At 37.6% G+C, this 20,276-nt stretch overlaps 1 protein-coding gene across 3 annotated transcripts in view; it reads left to right on the plus strand.

The window, feature by feature from the left end:
- The window catches only part of LOC117001958 (ubiquitin-conjugating enzyme E2 E2), a 204,003-nt gene that overhangs the window by 6,968 nt on the left and 176,759 nt on the right, over positions 1–20,276 (plus strand). For all 3 annotated transcript variants that reach the window (XM_033070722.1, XM_033070730.1, XM_033070714.1), the window contains exon 3: positions 6,023–6,073. In XM_033070722.1, coding sequence (XP_032926613.1) covers positions 6,023–6,073 — 51 coding nt within the window. The remainder of the gene's footprint in view (positions 1–6,022; positions 6,074–20,276) is intronic.

The following is a 20,276-nucleotide window of genomic DNA, read 5'->3' on the forward strand; positions in this document are numbered from 1 at the left end:
AGTTTTTCATTGTGTTAGAATTGGGATTGCACCTTCTCTAATCTGGCCAGGTTTTCGTATTACAGGTTTTGTTTCTGTGCTTTTTAATTAAAATCTGTAGTGTCTTAAGAAAGCTAAATCAGAAATTAAAGTAGAGGTTAAAAAGGAGAGGAGCAGCATAAAGTAAGGAAAAATGTCTTCAAGTCCTCAATATGTGAAACGTTTTTACAGAAACAGTCTGTATAAAATATCTTCACAGTAATATTGTTATTTTAGTTCATTAGGAATGATAAATAGTGCAGGATTAATAAGGCTTTACTCTTGTACCTTTTTTATAATGAAAGGAGTCAGCTCTGCTAAAATCAGTAAAATGCTCCCACAACAGAATGTAGCACAGTTGTGACTTTGGTCAAGATTTGCTTACTTCTGTTAAAAGCATCAAACACCAGCGAGTTTACTGGAGCTAAAGTCACAGACTGTAGACATGATTCGTACCTGAGTTTGGACATCAGATTTTCTCACTTGGAAAGCTTTTTCCTGCATATAAAATTGTAGCCTTTTTTTTTTTTTATTGTGTTATGATACCTACAGTATATGAAGGAAGATTTGTACATCTCTGTTTGGAAAACTTATGTTTTACTTTTCATTTGTATGTTTATGTAGTCAGATTTAAAGAATTTTCAATAGCATGAGTTTTTATATAAATCAAGATTTAGCACTGTGATGCATTTTGCTTGTTTAATAGTAAACTGCTCCCATGTCTTATGCATGAATATAGTGTTCATGCAGCTTAACCGCTTTCCAAAGCGATCTGATTACAGAGGCTGTGAAACCACTTAAATTTCTATTTGAGTAAGATTTTTGGTATCTAGATACGGGAGGTTCTTCTGTTAGCATTGCTGTGGATGGCATCAAGAAGGCAGAATGCCATCACATGCTGTCCTGCTCTGTTAATACTTCAGGACTGGCTGCTGTACAGGTGTAATAGCTTACAGCATATGTCGTGCAGTGTACCGGTCCTTCAATTTTCCTCACCCAGAGGGCACCACCTTAAATAGCAACCTTTCTTACCCAACATGTCAAGATTGAGAAACTCGCTGCATATCACAATTACAGTTCAGACATGGAATTGAATTGCTGTCCTTGAAAACAGCAGGCATCTTGTTACCTCTTAAGTAGCAAATCTTAGCATGACCTTTGGATTGAGAGAAGTGTAACCATTCTTGGCTGACATAGTAGCTCAACAAATAAATGTATTGTTTTGCTTGGCTCCTGAAGTTGCTGGTTGAAAATCCGTAAACCTTTATGTCCAATCCTAACATTTTTAAATAAATATCTGTGCCTACAGTGAATTGTGAACTGTACTTTAGTTGTAGTCTTTTCATTAGTCAAAGAAGTTGCAGCCTTAAGGAGTGATAGATTGCATAGGTTCGAAATTCAACAAAACTGAGCATTTTTCCCTCCCCCTCCCTTTTTTTCCTGAGAGATTTATCACAGAATCTGGAAATTATATTTAATACGTTGAATATGACGGCAAAATATGGAGTGCTTTTTCTTACAAGAAATATCCTTGTCATTTATCCATCTTTTAGTAAGTAGGCAAGAATATTTCTTTTCTTCCAGTAGGAACCTAACCATCAACTGATCAATTTCCTGCTCAGTCACAATTTATTTAGTATTGAAATACATACTAGTGACTGCATTTTAAAATATTTTCTAAGTAATATATTCTTTGGTATAGGGTATTGATTCATCTGGCTTTTATGGGTAGAGAGACATGTAGTTTGGAAAATTGGATGTGGTAAGAATAGTTTATTGTCATGTAGTCTTGGGTTTTATTTCTTTTCCTATTAATAATCTTGGGAAATTCTCTAACATGTTCATGTCTCTGTTAGCTTTAGAGAGCTGTTTCATGAAGGAAACAACACCCTTTTGGCTTGATGCAGTAGTAAAAATGTGTCTGTGAGAATTAATAATGTTTGAAATCCACAATGTACTTTCATGCTGCTGAATTTACGAGTAGATTAACCTTTGCACCATTACTGGAAGGCAACTGTGTTTGTTCTTTTCTATTAGTAAAATGTTGGGATTTTTTTTATATGTGTGTGTATATAGACATATATATATGAGAGGAAAGAGTCAAATGACTTCTCTAAGACCCAACAAAGTGTCAGATCTGACATTGCAAATTAAATGTCTTACGTGTGCAGCCCAGGGCTTTGATTACTAGCAAGGGCCTCACCCCCTGCCATCATCCCCATTGTCCAGTATGTAGTAAACCATAATGTCATCAATTTAAATATAAACTGATATATATAATAATTTTAATTTAGAGGGTTTTCCCTGTTTGACATTGCTAAACATAACTGTTGTTGATGCAGAAAATCCAAAGAAACAGATGCCAGAAAGGACCCTGAAAAAAAATGTTGTGTTGCTAGAGGCTGCGTATTCTTGCGGTGGATCCTCTGTGGTCAGCGAAGGAAATGAGGCACGTCCTCTCCTATGGCATATTCCGAGGGCAGCTCAGTGGGGATATGAGACGAATGCCAGAGCACGTGCAGACAAAGGGCTGCTTGCACACTGGAGGTCTCTATCAGTGCAAGGCTCTCTGGGATGCTGTCCGATGATTTAATTGTAACTTTGAATGCTGTGACATGTGAACAAGCTACGTGTCAGCTGTTCTACAGAAACTGTTTATGAATGAGCTCTCAGCATGAATGCAAGGTAAATTAAGGTTGCAACAAAAGAAATGTAAGGTGTATAAATTCATTTTAGTTTGGGACACCACAGACTAGGAGAGGAAACATGGACAGCTTGCTGAGGAGAAATTGATGGACAGGACTGTGTTAATATGTTTATCTTGTTTGTGTAAAAATAATCATGAATTAAACATCTCTTTGTCTTAGATGTCTGCAAGAGCAATGATGTATTTTGAACATGAATAGATGGTGCCATCTGATCAATTTTTATGTCTTGAAGCAGAAAGGTGGTTTGTGCTCAATCTCAGAATAGCTTGATAAAGGGCCATTTTAGTGCTCTTGGCATTAGAAGTTTTGGGTTGAACTAGAACAGATGGAGAAAATGAGAGACCGTTTTGTTTTCAGAATGTAAGGAACGTAAGTTAGGATTTAGGAGGAAGAATGTAAAGTTTTTGATCTAGGACTAAAGTTGTTGAAGTTGTCAGTCATTTCTTGATGTGCCTCATACTCACTCTAATGCTGTGAAATATTAACTGTTTTTACTACTATATGTAAAACGAAGGAATGATCTCTGACTCTGTAATAAAGTGCAATGCCATCATTCTGTAACTTCAAAAAAGGCTGCAAAAGCAAAGTAACTCATAAAACACAAAATTGAAGTTTCCATGCAACCTAGGTTTTCTGTAGTTTGAATTTCTAATAGAATAAATTTCAAAATCATGGCAGAAATTTGTAATATACAGAAGAAATATTTGAGCATTCCCACAGTTATAAGATCTGACTTCTAAAAGTTGTGATTTGTTAGGATTCTTTAATCAGGCTGTTTTAAAACAACATTTTTGTTGTGCTTGAACTTGACTAATTAAAAATGTGATGACTTTCAGTGTTACTACAATGATGTTGTGCTTGATTAAGCAGACTGTGCTTCTGTTTTTATAAGAAAGTTATTATATTTATTGAAAGAAATCTGTATGCTGGAGGTACAAACATCTCAGTGAGCAGAAAAAGCAAGTAAAGATCAAATTGCTCCTCCTCTACAGAAATAACTTGGTGTGTTTGTAAGGTATAAAGCAACTCTGTATGTGGGGTATATACACCCAGCTGTGGCAGAGATCAGGTATTCAAGGACTTGGAAGCATCAGCCTGGGAATCACCAGAAATCCCTAACAAAAAAGTTGCTCTCTCTGGAGTTAAAACTCTGGCAGGATGCCTGTAATGTCTTTATGAGTGAGCTGGAGGATATGGCAGAGTGCACTCTGAAGTTTTCAGATGGCACCAAGTTGGGTGCAAGCAGTTGGTATATGCAGGCACATTTTATATTACACATGCCAATATACCTGAATACTTATTCTGATAAGCCATTTGTTTTGCCTGTATTTATATGCATAGAAGTTAGAAGAAAATCTAAGCATCTGGAAGATTATTTTTATCTTTTTGATGATCTCATCAGGTCTTAATGAATGATTATTACCTCTGCCTACAAATCTTGCCCACGTATTTCCTAAGTATTTCAGAATGTGAATGATGGAGGCTGGGGTTTCTGGTTCAGGCCAGTTCTTCTACTGCTGTTGGTTCATTTATTCATTGTAGCCATAAAATCAATTCATAGTGGCATAAGGGGAATTTTGATAGTGGCTGTGAGACTCCTTAAAGTGCAAGATTGTGTTTGGACTGTAACATTATATAAAGAATTAAACTACTCGTTTTTACATTATATATGTCAATATATCTGAATGCTTATTTAGATAAGTAATTTTCTTTGCCTGTATTTATATGCAAAATGGGTAGCAGTTATTTTTAACATGATATGTGTAGGTCAGGCCTGAACTTTGGCTTGTGACTTGAGCACCAATCTCAGGAATTTGAGTGGTATTATTGTGTTATTATTTCTTTCTTAGTGTAGGGGATAATAGGAATAGCAATCTGTTCTGTGCATGAAATCCTGTGAAGCAGAAGGCAAGAAGAAAATACTGAGGATGTATTGATTTGTTTTTTCTTTCCCTTCCTCCTGCTGAATGTTCATGTTTTTGTGCTAAAGTAACCTATAAAAAAGCCTTGGGCATAGTTTATGGGGAGGGTGGCATTCACAGTCCTTATGGCATCATAATCTGGCAAGTCTTTGGGAGCTGTAAACTCCTACAAGTTCCTTTGGGAACTCTGTATCCTATTCTGCATACTTAAATTCATTCAGAGGTCAAGATACTGGCTCTCATGCAGATGCTGGTGTGAGGAAAAAGAACCCCCACTGCCAGCTGTGGCAGAGATCAGGTATTCAAGGACTTGGCTGGGAAGTGTCAGCCTGGGAATATCCAGAAATCCTTAACAACCAAGTTGGTCTCCCTGGAGGAGGAGCTCTGGCAGAGTGCCTGCAATGTCTTTATTGGTGACCTGGAGGATGTGGCAGAGCGCACTGAGAAATTTTCAGATGACAAGCAGTTTGTACACACAGGGGCAAGGCTGTGGCTCAGAGGGATCTGGCCAGGCTGCAGGAGAGGGTTGACAGGGAACTCATGAAATTCAACACGGACAAATGAACTCCATGTACGTGGGGAGGACTTGCCCCTTGCTCAGATACATACTGGGGATCATCTCAGCTCAGAAGGGTGTGGGGGCCTTGGCAGACAGCAGGCTCAGTGTGAGACAGCGACAAAGGCTGGGCTGCCTCCTGGGAGGTATTAACAGAAGCACAGTCCATAGCGGATGAAAGAGATTTATCTGCCTTTACTCAGCTCTCATTAGACTGCATCTGGGATAGCATTTACCCAATTTTGTCCCCTCAGTAAAAAGAAGGCAGATGTCAGAGCAAGTCCAGCAGCAGGTCCCCAGGCTGAGCAGGGAGCTGGAGCACTTCCCTTTGGGGAACCCAGAATCAGCCCTCCAGTATGTAGGAGGTTGTCAAGTCATGAGTGGGCTTATTCTGGGCAATCTTCCTTTGAGTTGGGGGTTTTGCCCTGCCAGTACAATATACCTTAAGAAGCTAAGTATTCTGGAGGGCAAGAACTATAAGACATATAGTAGGAGGGGAAATAGAAGGAGGGTATATGAAATATTTAGTAATTGTGTAAGTGAGCAAAGGAGCTGAGAATCCTGACCTATGGAAAAAGTGTGATTTTCTAGGTGGCTGCTCATGGCATTTGTTCCATATTGGAGGCTTATTTTTCAGAAAATATTTGGCTTTTATTTCTACATGTTCTTGCACAATTTCATGAAACATTATAGATTCTGCTTTCAATCAGAAATTCTAAGAAATATATTTGTTACTGTTGATTGATGTAGAAATGTTCATAAAGTTGAAATAAACAGATTGAAATAAAAGTCCTGATAATATTTTTTTTTCTTTTAAGAATTCAGAAAGAACTTGCAGAAATTACATTAGACCCTCCTCCAAACTGTAGGTAAGTTCACCTGGATTTTATTAATTTGGAATATGGAAATGAAATGTATGGAGCTGTGGAAATTGCATAGGGGACTCAAGTAAATTTTAGTTATTCCTTTGTGCTGATTATTAAGTAATTTTGGAATAAGAGCTGATAGATAATATGTTGCCTACATACAAGGAATTGATATGGCATACTTTCTGGTAACCAAAGTAGTGGCATAAGTGGGTGAACTCTGTGATGCATTAATAGATACAGGACAAATACCGAATCACCCTTCATTTCAGATATCAAATCTGTAATACTTTGTTTGGTTCTGTAAAATGTAATCTTGGTAGCAGTTGCTTGGTATATTTAATTCCTTTCTCTTACAAGTTGTTAACACATTGTGAATATAATGGAGAAAGGAAAATCTTGTTGGCACAAACTGTGAGTAATTTTCTGACTGTGTTTGTGGCAATCAATTGCGATATTTGATGGACACTTCCTGAATTAAGAGTATAGCGTCATAGACTTTCTGATAATGGCTGTGTGCTTGTTTTGTTTGGGTTTTTTATTTTGTTGTGGTTTGGTTTGCTTTGTTTTGGTTGGGGCTGGGAGAGGGGTGGGTTGTGGTTTTTTGTCACATATATTTACTTCTGGTATGTTTAAAATTGGCTTTGAAGTGAATGATGAGATAGACCTTGAAACCCTCACTGTCTGGTGGCTGGTTCTGTATACAGTTGTTTTCAGATGGCTGTCTCGGGCTTCTTATCTGTCAGCCTGTGACATATGGTCAGTGTTGGAGCTGGGCCAGGGCTGCACATTGCTGTTTAAAGGAGTCCCTGCTACTGCACCTCTCGTGGTGAGGTGCTGGGCTCAGTGCAGAAGAATAGCTTCCACCCAGTCCTGCCAACCCATTTCAACTGATGTGGTTAGTAGGTTTCATTCTGTTAATGCACTAAGAAGAAAGACTGATAGAAATAGCTGATTGCATGCAACTTTTATAATGAATCTCAGTATGTTTCAGTATCGAATTAACTAAGCAACTGGTAGTAAAAATGACAGTCATCTTTATTGTTCTGGTCCCTTGACAAAAGTATGTGTAAGAAAATACTCTAACAAGATTTGATGTGGTTCTGCTGGTTTTCAAGATATAAGTCAAGTGGCTATGTACCAAAGTGCTGCTTAGTCAAGTAGCCTTGCAATAATAGCATTCAAAGAGTATTTCAGTCAATTAGGACGAACAGTTTTTTGCTGGATAAAACATTTTAATAGCTAAGCTGTTCTGTCATGCTTAGGACTGTGTGTGAGTCTTCAATCACATCAAAGCTGTTTCATGTGGCAGATTTTACTTCGGTGTTGATGACTGATGCCTATTAGTGAATTGATTTGCTGAGATGAATATGAAACTTCAGTCTGTTGTAGAAGAATGCTAAAGTCTTTGAACTGAGAGTAAAAGGCTTGCAGATTTTTACAGCAGTGTCATTTTTTTCCAGTTTTCTGAAGACTTTTTTAATAAAAAAAGCAATTATTTCAGTATACAAGATACTATTAATTTGATTTTTTTTTTTTTTTGGTAGCAAGTGTAAAGTGTAAAGCATTGGCTATCTCAGTGGAAGGTCTTTTGGTGACTTGCAATTTACAAAAAAACCAAGTTGAGCTGGAGGTTTCCTGGGTTTGTTGAATTATTTACACTAATGATAAAATAGCAATAAAGTGCACTCCACGATGCTGTTTTGCAAAATCACAAAATTACATCTAACTTCATGTGTCTGCTGCTTTTACACAGTACTTAAGATGCAAAATCACATCATGTTGTGATAGATTGAGAGATAACCATTAGTAACTTTAATATTAGCAAATATGTTTCTATAGTCAATACAGAATCACTTCATTTAGTTTTATGCTTTGTTGACATAGTCTAAACAGTGTTTTCATTTTAACTTCATCTGTTTTCTGTTATAGTTAAATGTTACAAAATAAATACATCAACCAAGGATGATTCTTTAGAATAGTGAGGAAAGCTGAGCCATTACATTACATCTTACCCTAAAGTATCAATACATCCTTTCTTGGTTTTAGTGAAAGTTAGGTCATTGTTAAAACACGGGTTAGCTTTTTCTAATAAAAAGCTTGACCATATTTCATAAAGATAGCTTCATTTCAGATGTAAGCTACTTCAAATGGTTCTGATTGCATCTTGCCTCCACTGTATGTACTCTTTCATATATAAAATAAATCATGACTGGGCAATAGGAATATGATACATCTGAAAACTAAATGTCATAGAAGCTGTGAAGAAAGTAGTATTCAAGAATACAGCTATCTTAAGTAGCGACTTAGATCGTTCTGATAGGAAGGCTTTTGAGCTGAATTGGAGTATTGCAAGACTTTTCATTAACTACAGCAGGTCAAAGCTTCAAGTTTCTCCAATTGCTGAAAAAAGCCCCAAATGGAACAGTATCTGTAGCACAGTAGCATCCCTCAATCCCATGGTGAGCTACACAGTCGCTACGAGCTCCAAGGCAGCTGCAGCTTCCACTGCTGCAGCAGCTGTGATCTTAACATTTCCCCTGCCTCATCCTCATTCCCTGTGAAGAGACTAGACTGTATAATCTTCATGTTTGTTTGGAAGAAGAAAAAAGTCTTGCTCACAAATATGCCTTGGAATTGGCAGATTATCACTGCTGGGACTTGCAGCATCTTTCCAAAACTGTGGAAAGCTGTGGGTTTCAGAGCGCCTAAAAAAATCTGTCATTTTGGCTTTAAAAGGAGATTTAATACTATAAGAAACTAGAGTTGCCTGCCTTCCTACTTCCTTTTCTGTAGTTTGGACACTGGGCAATGGAGAGAGTCTTCTTGGCTCCACAAACTGGTTCCTTGCTCAGGACTGAGAATGTATAATGTTCTACATGTAAAAAAGCCATGCTGAGGAGGGGGGATGTGGGAGTTGAGCAGTGTAATCATTGCTATTTTTGGAGGAAGGCATGTCATAAAAAAGCCTGTTATACTTCACATTTAACAGAAAGAAGTGGATGGTTTTCTGTATGTGTTGTCCCATCCCTCCCCCCATTTTACTTTTCTATTGAGCTGAATTTGCTCTCAAGGACAGTCCTGAATGCAAAGCAGGTACATTTATATTTTAAATCTGCAACATTGTGAAATTTCAGTTTGTCAGTAGATGGTATACTTAAATTATAGACATTTGCCACTCTTGTCTTTTTTTTTCCTCTCATTGAAATATCAAAGCCTGATTGCTAGAAATGGCACACATATTATGCTCCTAAGTAATGCAGAGTATAGCTTTTCTCACAGGTGATAAGATCCTCATATTTAAGTGTCATTTTCCTATATTGCCTTGCTGAAAGAGGGGAACTGTTGGAAATACTTGTAGCTAAAATAATGCCTTTTCAAACTTCCCAAAATTTTCGGCTGCATTGTGCATAAGACAAAAGATTTCATAGAATACAGCTTCTTGTACACTCTTTTCCTTCTCACTGGCAAGGGGACAACATCTCTGTGGCAACTTATACCAATTGCTTACATGGGAAAACAATATTTGGAAAGTATTTAATGTATTTTTAGCTTCTTTCAAAGTGGTCTTAGCAGCTGGAAACAAGGAGAGCCAGCATGAAGTAAATGGCTGTTCCCTGTGGACAGCACTTGGAGCAACTGCTCCAAATTTTCCTGTTAACTCACCAATTTTATGTACCTTCCTCTTCATGTTTTCTTTTGGTGTTCTCTAGTGTACTTTTCACCATTCTTCTCTTTTCTGTGTATTTACTGCAATTCCTATTATGTTTTTTACATTTAATTTATTTTACCCTGTAGCAGTATAAGTAATGCTTGAGGCTCAGAAATATACTGTAAAGGACTTTGCAGCTTAGTGGGCAGAATGACTCTCATTCCAAAACAATCGGTTTAAAATCCTGTGTGTGTATTCTTATCTCTTCCATTTGTTGGGAATCATTACATTAATTTCTTGCTTTTTTATACTGTCTGCAAAATTGATAAACAACCAGCATATCTGATTCTGGTATTTTGCTTTTGAAAACTAATCACACTGATAATACTTGAAACAGTTCTTTTTGAGATGATGTTGAGAAGAGCCATGAGGAATGGTAAAATTTTCAATTTGACTTAGGAAGAGAGGTCAGTGTGCCTCATGGATCTCTCTTGTATTATTTATGACGCCATGGAGTCCAACATTTCTGTTTAATACTGCTTTGACTCTGTTTTTGCTGAAATGTTGAGGCCAGGATCTTCAGAACTCCATAGGTTTATGTGAATTCCAACCATTTTTATCGTTCTTGGGGCGATGTTTAAACTCCTTGCTAGTGCTACTTTAAAGAGAGAGCACAAGTGTCAGGAGCAGAAAACAAAAGGGAGCACAGTATCAGGGCAAGACTGGGAGGGAGAAGATGGTCAGCCTTGTTCTAAAATGCAGAGGGAGAGAAGTGGAGGGACCTGGAGCAGCAGGTACAGCAGTTGTGCTCTGTGATTTTGATTGTTTGACCTGGGGAGGCATCAGTCTGTTGCGACAGGCACATGGCTGTGATGCATGTGATGCCAAAGTGTGAGCAGGATGAAAAACTGCAGGAAGAAATGCTTTCTCTGAACATTTTTCTTCACAAACATCTCCAGCCTGAATTCAGGCTCCCTTCCCATGATGTTACTCATGGAGTTCACAGTCTGCTGTATATTGTATATACCTTAGCCAGCTCTCTTTAGAATTTAGAGCCAATAGCCAAACTTAGTCAAAAAGATAGAAGTGGTTTATAGTAGGGTGCAGGATTCTGTTGGATAAGGATGGTTGAAAAATTTGAGTACTCACTGCAACTGCTTTGTGTTTTACTTTTGATTCCCTTTCTGCTTTAAAAGCAGCAAGAAACATGTCCCAAAGATATGCAAGTCACACTGGGATTATATTTTAAAATAGCAACCATACTGTATTTTATCACTTGAATTAGATTGCTGTTTTTTTTAACTGGTGAGGTTTTTAGATTTTATTACTGTGGTACCTTGAAGTACCTTGGATGAAAAGTGTCAAGTTACTTTTTGATATGTAAACTTTTCATTTAGTTATTTTCTTTTAAGATAGTGCAGAACCATAATTTGTGCTTTAAGCTCTGAAGGTATGTAGCTACATTGAAGCATTTCTTCAAAAATATCTGTTTATTTTCACTGTAAAAATGATGTTTCAATGTCATATTGTTTACAAAGCATCTGTTTTTTAAAAATAACACAGATGTTTCTTTTCATGGGTCTTGCATGTGTGAAGATGCAGTGTACTTGGAAGGCCCTCTAAAATATAGCCTTTTTTTTAGTGATCTGATATCTTTGAAAATCTATGTTTGATATGAAAAATTGCTAGAGAGCACTGAACTTTTTTTGTCATTGAATAAACTGAGTTTCCAATATCTGCTTGATTACATTATTGCCTGTGGTTGTGGGGTGATTTTAGGATTGGTTACATGTGACACTCAAAAGCTTCAGGATGTGTTGTGGCTATTGGTGGCTTGAAAAGTTAGCAACTTTCATGAAGGCAGGAGATGAAATAGAAAAAAGAAAGGCAATAAAGGGAACCTGCCACTGGCTGCCTGCCAGGTCTGGCAACTTCACTCAGTGATGACGATGTAAGGCACTGTCTGACAACACCCATTAATACCTCCCAGCTGAACAATACCTCCACATGATTTCTGCCAGTTCTCCCAGGCTTTGAATGATGACAACTCCTCTCCCAGGAGGAGAAGAAAAGAGAAACTAGTGTTAGAAGAGAATAAGAGTACTTCAGCAAGCACTGTGTGAGCGCAGATTTGGAAGGTCAGGGAGATGCCAGAGCACATCCTATGGCACAGCTGAAGCAGGGAAATGAGATTGGGGCATAAGGAGGGGTCATGAAGATCACACATTCTTTGAAGCAGGAAAGGGCAGAAAAATGCTCAAAAAGCAGCCTGTGATGGACATGGGAGGGTTCCTTGATATTTACAGTGTGCTTAGTGTAGAAAATAACTAAATCTCTGGTTTAAATTGTGAGTTGGGGAAGGTGGTGTGAAGAACTGTAACAAGGGTAAAATGGAACACTTTGATGCTTTTAGTGTGGGGAATTCTGAACAGAGAAATTCTTTTCCAGCAGTTTCATTTTGAGTTGCAGCTGGTCTTTGTGAGTCAGTCTCCTACAGTGTACAAGAGCAGTCCCCAGTGCTTTCAGCTCCAGAATTCTTCAGGCTGCCTCTGACATTCATTTTGTCTTCTCCAAAACAGCTAAACAAAGGTGTTTGTTTAGGGTGGGTGGGAGATTTTTTTTTTTTAGTTTGTTTTTTCGTTTCTCTTGTGAGCCAGAATTTGATTTATATTATAAAACTGATATTTTATATGCATGTTTCTGTTATCTTATCAATAAAGCCCTCATAAAACACAGATGTAAAAAAAAAAACCCTTCCCCCGCAACCCCTAAAATAAGTTCATTAAAAAAAAACATTACTTGCCAGCAAGGGAAGAAAAATTACCTTGACTGAGGCTTTCCATCATTGCTAGAAGACTTTGCAAATACCTGAATGTGTAGGTTTTATACATTGACTATAGTTGACTATTTTTGTGAGGTTTTACCCTTTTCCCCTCTAAATGTAGACTACAGTAATTTCATGACCATAAGGCGCACCCCCGGGGAGTCGGCAAAATTCACAACTTTGTAGATTATATAAGACGCACCGGACTATAAGGCACACTTTTTTTCTGCAGTGAGGCTCCGCTCCCAGCTCCCCCTGCGTGGTTTCTGGCCGAGGCCCCGCCTCAACCTGGCAGCCATGGGCCCCTGGGCCCGCCTGTACCCGGCGGGGCAGGGGCATGCCCACCGCTGCTCTGTGCTGCCTCTCCGGGGCCAGGCTATGGCCGCCACACCTCCGTGCCCCCTCCACGGGGCTGGGGCGTGCCTCTGGAGGGGTGGCTCCGCCTCCACGGGGCCGGGGCGTGCCTGCCGCTGCTCCTCCCCGCCTCCACCTGGCTGCCGCGGCCCTGCCGGCTCCCCCCGCAGCTCCCAGCTCTCACTTACAGGTAGGCAAATTTCTGAACTTTGTCCATCAGATAAGGCGCACCAGACTATAAGGCGCACTTCCGGGTTCGGGGGAAAATTTTAGTCAAAAGGGTGTGCCTTATAGTCATGAAGTTACTATAATTTCTAGTATGAAAACTATATAACTTTACAGAAATTTAATAGAGGAGAATTATTTGGAAGTGTGACTGTAGTAGGTACTATTGCACTGAATAAGCAGACACTGCCATTTCATGATAATGTAAAAAACATGCTTTTATTAGCAGCTCATTACCCTTTAGTAATTTACTCATTATTGAATAAATGAGGGAAATGGAAGATATTTTGTCTGTTGGTTGGGACTGACAGCACAATGAAGTATTTGTTTTCTTCAATAAATGGCACAATCTCATAACTGCCTTACACTGTTGTCTTCAGTAAACCACATTTGAACAGAATTTGAATTCTGCTCTTCCCTGTAATACTTAAATTCCCTTCCCTTGGAAATCTGTTTTTAAAATATCACTCTTTCTCAGTTCCAATACCACAATTATATGGCTTTTTAACAGCTATTAAATTTTAGTGCACTTTATTGGGGGGGGTATTGTTTGTTTGTTTGTTTGTTTGTTTTGGCTTTTTTTGTTGTTGCTGGGTTTGTTTTGGGGTTTCTTGGGTAGTCATATTCTAAGGCGATAATGGAGTTTTTCTTTTACTCTTGGTGTATATGGAATATAGATTAACAATTAATAGATTGTGCAGATTAACAATTAATAGATTGAATTTATTGAAATTGTTTTCCAAAATCTCCTGGCAGAAAAGCTGCAGTTTAGGACTAAAAAGTCATGAACTAGTAACAGAGCATGCTTTGCAATACTTCGGAAACAAACTATGAAATTGATCTGGATGCTGTTTTCTTGGTGAGCAATAAAACTTATTTATGCTGTACTTACACATTTGCAGCTTTGTTACAAGCTTTTTGGGGTATCTAATTGGCTGCAGCTTTGAATCGTATCATAAACATGCCAAATGTTACTAATTACAATTAAGATATCTACTTGAAATAATCTTTGTTTTCGTTTTCTCTGACAATTTTTTTTTCACTTATTTACATGCCTTTAATTTTTCATTTTAACAGTTCCTGCCACACTTTAATTTATTTTTGTTTCAAGGCTGTGGAATTGGATTAAACAGGGTTTTTAAATACTTCCATGTTGCTTGGAAAGAAGCCAGTCAGTGTGTATTGGCTTAATAGAAACCATGCTTAGCAGTGCTTCACATATGGCAGCTCGTGTTTGTGTGGTAAGACATTATGTATTTTAAATATTACCTTTTATGCGATAGTCAAATTTATGCCAGAATCTGAAGTTTCCTCTGATTAATGTTAACATTCTGGGGTTTTTTTAGGGAGAAATATGTAGTCAAATACATAATTTACTGTCTGCCTGGCACAAAAGCCATATTTATGTGGCCTTTATTAACTTGAGATGCATACTGTGCCTAGAGAGGGCTATAGGTGAGTGATAATATGCTTTCATGACACTTGTAGCCTTTTAATGTTGTAAATATTGAGGAGGCCAAGATGGTGGTTCTGTAAGTAAGACTGAAATACAGGGCTTTGTGTTCAATTTAGTAGATTGAGTTATATCTGAAGAATAAGCTGTACACGGTTACAGCAATTACTCTTGGAGTAATGACACAGTTGGCAAATGAACCTTAAATTTCTAAAGATTTTTTCTGCTTTGGGTGTTATTGTTGTATGGGTTTTTTAAAATTATTTATATCTTATTGTAACTTTTATGGAATTTGGAGCTTAGTATAGCCTGTAAGAATTTTAAAGCTTTTAAAGGCATGTATTCCGGATTATCTTGCTGTAAGGCAGTCTTTTTTGTATAAAATTTAGCTGTGACTTCATAGTAAAATTTCTTTATCAGAAAATAATGTTGTTATGCAGTGGAGAAACAGTGAATAATTCCATTCTTTCAAAATGATTGCCTCATTTTTAGTACACATTGGGTTTTGGGAGAGGAGGGCTTTTTATTTTTGCAAGATTAGCTGATGTTTAACTTTCACTTGGGAGGTATTGACAGTAAACACCACTGACTCGCATCATAAATCTAATAGAGATTTTTATCCTTTTTATTATAACTTTAAAATTGTCAAAGGAAATTCTTTGACAACGGTGCAGTATCTTCTGCTTATAATTCTATGGGTGACATAAAAAACCTATGGTAACAAACTGGATTTTACACTTTAGGGTGTTTTTTTTCTGAAGAAACTTTTATTTCTAAGTGTGTTGTTACACTAGTTCATTATTAGTCTGTTTACACATAAGAAGGCAGTATTTAGGATTTCGTACTTCTGAGCTAAATAGATAAATATTTTTTTAAAGGTCGTTAAAGAACGCTTGGGATAACTATATGGTGTCAAGCTGTATGGTCATTTTAGCACAGGATGAGATCCAGAGAATTTTAAAATTCTGTGCAGTCTCATTATTTGCTATCTTAGGTAGCCTAAATAGGATAAATATATGTATTGCCTACAAAATTAGACATGTTACAACCCTTGCAGAGAAGATTGATGGAATATCATGCATTTAATTTTCAGAGACGTTTAGGACTGAAAAAGTAGATGTCTGCCTAGTATGCAATTTAAGATTTGTTGATATAAATAATTGATTGCCAAGCTCATAGCTGTGGCATTTAGAGTTGCAAACCAGGAATTTTTAAAAAACCTTCTAAATTTGGGGCTTGCAACCAGTGTGAATTTGTAGAAATACTGGTTTCTGAACCACTGCAGTAAACACAGTGCCAGGTTTTGCAGCAGCATGAAGTAACCGTGGATGGGATTCGTTAAGGCATTCTAGGTTAAGCTGTTGGCTGGAGTTAACCGGGCTTGAGCATTCCACAGGAATTGAGAAAAAGTCTGGTGTGAAAATGAACCTTTCCATCATTTCAGATTTTGTTGGAGAGCTTGAAAAGCAGGGCATTCATGGCTGAGCCTTTCTTGGAAGAGTGTCTTTTAATTACAGCAGAAAAGTTAGCCTTGCTCCATGTTACCTTGGAGTATGTTCCTTTTTCTGCAGCAGGGATCATGGGACACACTTGGTTTTGCTCATTCAAAATACTTAGTGGGATTGCACTTCTTGGCACTGCACCTCATACTGCTGGCTTGGTCAGAAACACAGCCAAGGTGTCTTGTATCTCCTGCATACAACCTGCCACACTGCCTGCCAAAAACGATGCCTGGAGTCACTTTGTGCCTCGGGTACAAAGAGCAGGTTCTTTGTCTCCCTTTCCTGAGTTACTTGTACGAGATCTGCTGTAGTTTGGCTCAGAGAAAATACTTGACTCTAGTGGGGGGTAAAAACCAACACCCAAGGTGCCCTTCCTCTCATGATTGGCTGTTTGTTTATTTGTGTTCTGTTGCACATAAAATAAGACTGTCAGTCTATGAAACTATTTCTAAAAGCATGCTTGCTTCACTGCCATGTCTTGTTCACAGCAACGTCCTGTTGGTAGCAGCAAGAACAGTAAAACACTTTGACACGCAGCGTGCACATTACAAAAATGAAGTGTCATATCAAAAATGGCTGTAAACATTTTCACAGTCACTTGCCATTACACGTTTGAAGGTGGGAAATTTTTGGAGAAGATGACTCCATTTTCTTCCTTCCCTGCATGTCCAGGCTGCCTAGAAGGGAAGATGTATTTACTTAGTATGGGATTTCAATGGGCTGTTGTGGACATGACTGCTACAATTCTAGTTGTCTGAGTATATTCCTCAATAATCTGTCAACACAGTGATTAAGTACCAGTGCAAGAGGGCTATTCTGAATTTTGATCCAGCATTAACCAAGTTAATTTTGGGGAGTTTTTGTTGCTACTTTTTGTTTGTTTGTCAGTAAACTGTAGACTTCCAAGAATAAGGTCAGATGATCACAAAACTCAAAAATCTCATTTGTGTCTGGAATTACTGTGGTGCAAATCAGATTAAATCATGAATCATGAATTTAAAAATACATTCAAGTGTAATGGCCTTCTGCATCACAAGCCTCCTTAAGTGATATTTAATTAATAATGTATATTAACCATGAGTCTTTTGCCATACATATGGGGCTTGCATTTTCAGGTAGCTATAAATGCAGCCCCAAAAGCCCACAGTGTGGTGGCTGTAGGATGATGCATTCTGAAGATGTTCTACAACAACCTGCTTGCTCCTTACTGAATACAAATAGCTGAGGGATGACAGCTATCTCAGTTTCAGTAGAATCTTTATGATTTATTTGATAATGATAATTTTATTCTGCTGCCAGTACAGAGCACTTTGCAGACTGATATCAAGGTTAATTGTCACTTTGAGAAGAAGTGAAGCAGTCTGCCAACCTGATGCTGTGCTCAGCTGAGAAAGATAATTGTTATTCAAGTAGTATTTAAATGAGCCCAAATGCTGATAAATACACAACCTAAATACTTTATTTTTTTTCTCTCTCATGTTTATTCACTGTGCTAAAGAATGAGGTCATTGCTGTGTATAAATACCACTAATGGACGCTGTAGTAAAAACATGCTGAGTATTTACAGAACTTACAGGGAGTGGGTTCCTCCTTCCCCCATGTGTGGGCTGAAGGGAAATATTTTAAACTTGAGTTCCTCTTGTCAACACATCCTAATTCTTCTATGTTGCTGGTTGCTTGTAGCAGTTGTACTGTTACCTTATATGTGGCTGCTTATGCACTGTGACCTGACCTTGCTGGAGCACCTGAGGAGTTTGCAATCTGTACCAGGACTTGAGACTTCTAAGGGTTATTCCATGTTCCCCGTATCTCATCGTGGTTTTAAAGATAACTTTAATTTTTTTCTCCCTGAGTTTGGGGAATTGCAAGCAGCTCAGCACGCAAAGTAACAGTGCAGAAACATGCAAATATTGCTGTAAATTAGAAGGCTGGATTTTTTGGCATTCCTGGTAGCTTCACGGCTTTTTAAGGGAGATGATCAGCTGTATGCAATACTGCAGTTCTGTATCCCAGGAAGCAATGGGGCTATCCCAAAAAATGGCACTGACTTTGTTCAATTTACATAACCCTTTTCATTCTAAGGTCTTCAGGATTAAGATTTTACTGTGGATTTCAAAAGATTTCAATTGAATAGAATGCATGCATGTACTCTATTCCACCTCCCCTCGAGAGGATTTGTTTTTTACTCCTGTGCTGTTTGAAAATTATTGGTTGCAGGAGTATCTTAGCCTAGAGAACTTTTTAGTTAATTTTGATACAGCAGTAAATATCTTTATACTTGCATTGCTGGTCTTTTCTGCACTGTCAAAACTACTTTTTCCTAATTCACATGAAAAATTCTGATCTATGTTTAGCAATTTGTTTGTTGCTAATATTCCAGTGAAGTTGGTGGGTTCCGTTTGTTTGGGGTTTTTGTAATAATTTAGGATGTTAATTTGATGCAATTTCTGTACCAAATTAATAACTGACGTAACTTTGCTGGATAGACTATATTATAAATATGCAAAGAATTTGCGCAAAATGATAGAATATCAAGACTTTAAGAAGTAAAAATAAACTTGCCTCAGTGGTTTATGTCAAGGGTATGATTTTTTCTGTGACACTTCACCAATTTGTGGCTAAGGTGTTTGCATATTATTACTTTGAAGTACTTGACTGGCAAGAGACCACTTGTTTGTTAATTCTGTTATTTCATATGCATTATAGTCCTGTGGCTAAGAAACATAAGTGCTTAAATGGCTTGTTTTCAGTCCTAAACACTTCCATACGTTCCTGTAACATTTTTTGAGTCTGTATGGCTTAGTAGCTTTCCACATGACTAATGCAGATTTTAACAAGCAAAATGGAAGAGGGCCAACTCATAATTGTTAGTGCAGTGGCATAATCAGCCATACATGGTTTGTTTGTTATAGCTCAACAACAGAAGAATGTTTCAAAGAGAAAACACGCGGGCATGATTAGTAAGTAGCACAGTGATGTGAGACTGTCCAACTACAGAAGCTGTCTAACTAGGTTATTAATTTACTTCAGGATATGCTTTCATTTTTCTTATCATAAGGGGCACGGATAATGTCAGATTTTAGTAGCCATTTACACTGAGCTGCTAAGAAAAAAATACATGAAAGAGTTTTTTTCTGGGATGAATGGATGTGTTGCAGACATGTGGCGAATGCTACATGTTGTACAGACTACTGAACTGATTAGAGCTTGCTTAATGCAAATATGAAAAGAGGAGAAAATATCTGGCAGAAAGGCAATTGTTTTTGGACAAGAAAATGTTTAATCAGATGGTTATCAAAGATATAGGTAAGTAACTTCAGCATTTCTATTGTAGCAATTACAGAGGCTGCAAAATAGGCATCCTTTCTGGCTGTGTATCGATTGACACGAAATGGAATTGGAAATAGCAGTGCAGTGTGATAAGTAATGGGGAGAAGACTCAATTGCATGATGGTTGCTGTTACTGCTTTTCAGTCTTACTTTGCTGAATTTGTTGGAAGCAAGTTTTAAAACAAAAAATAAAACCAAAAAGAAACAAAAAATGCTTGTCTATTAAATAGAAAAAGGTAAATTTGCTATTTATATGTGGAGAGACAGTGTATTAGTATCTGGTTCTCAAGAGTAAATGCTATTCAGTCTTAAAATTTCCACTGAGTTTACAGATTAATATTGCCCACAATTTCACTCACCCCTTAGCAAAACAGTTGGTTTGCAAGCGTTATGCTCTTCCAGCTTCTGCTACGTGTTCTTTCATATCCCTGACATAGTGACTTGAATCATCAACTTTTTCTAATATGCAGGCTACAAAAGCTGATGAATTTGTTGAATTAGTTTTAAACTGATTTTAATTAAAATGTGTCCAGATTGTTTTTTAATGCTTTAGTTTCTGTCTTATTTAAGGTTTTATTAAGTCTATTGATTTTTAAACTGAATCAATGAAAACCTTGTTTCTAAATGTTCTTTCAGCTTTTTGACCATTTTAGCTAAAAGTAGTCTTAAATTCTGTTTTTCTTGAACAGTGAAAGTTTATATATAGGTAAACCTTCAGCTAGGTGTCCATTTTGGTTCTTTATTCCTTAGTTCTTCCTGAAGAAAAAAGGGCCAGGAAGTCCAAAAACTAAGTAGTGTGTGTTGGGAAAATATCAACTGATTGTAGCTAACTTATTCAAATTTTATTGGTTTCAGTGATTTTATTG

This window comes from Catharus ustulatus, chromosome 1 (genome assembly GCF_009819885.2).
Source record: "Catharus ustulatus isolate bCatUst1 chromosome 1, bCatUst1.pri.v2, whole genome shotgun sequence".
In the NCBI taxonomy this organism is placed as follows: Eukaryota; Metazoa; Chordata; class Aves; order Passeriformes; family Turdidae; genus Catharus; species Catharus ustulatus.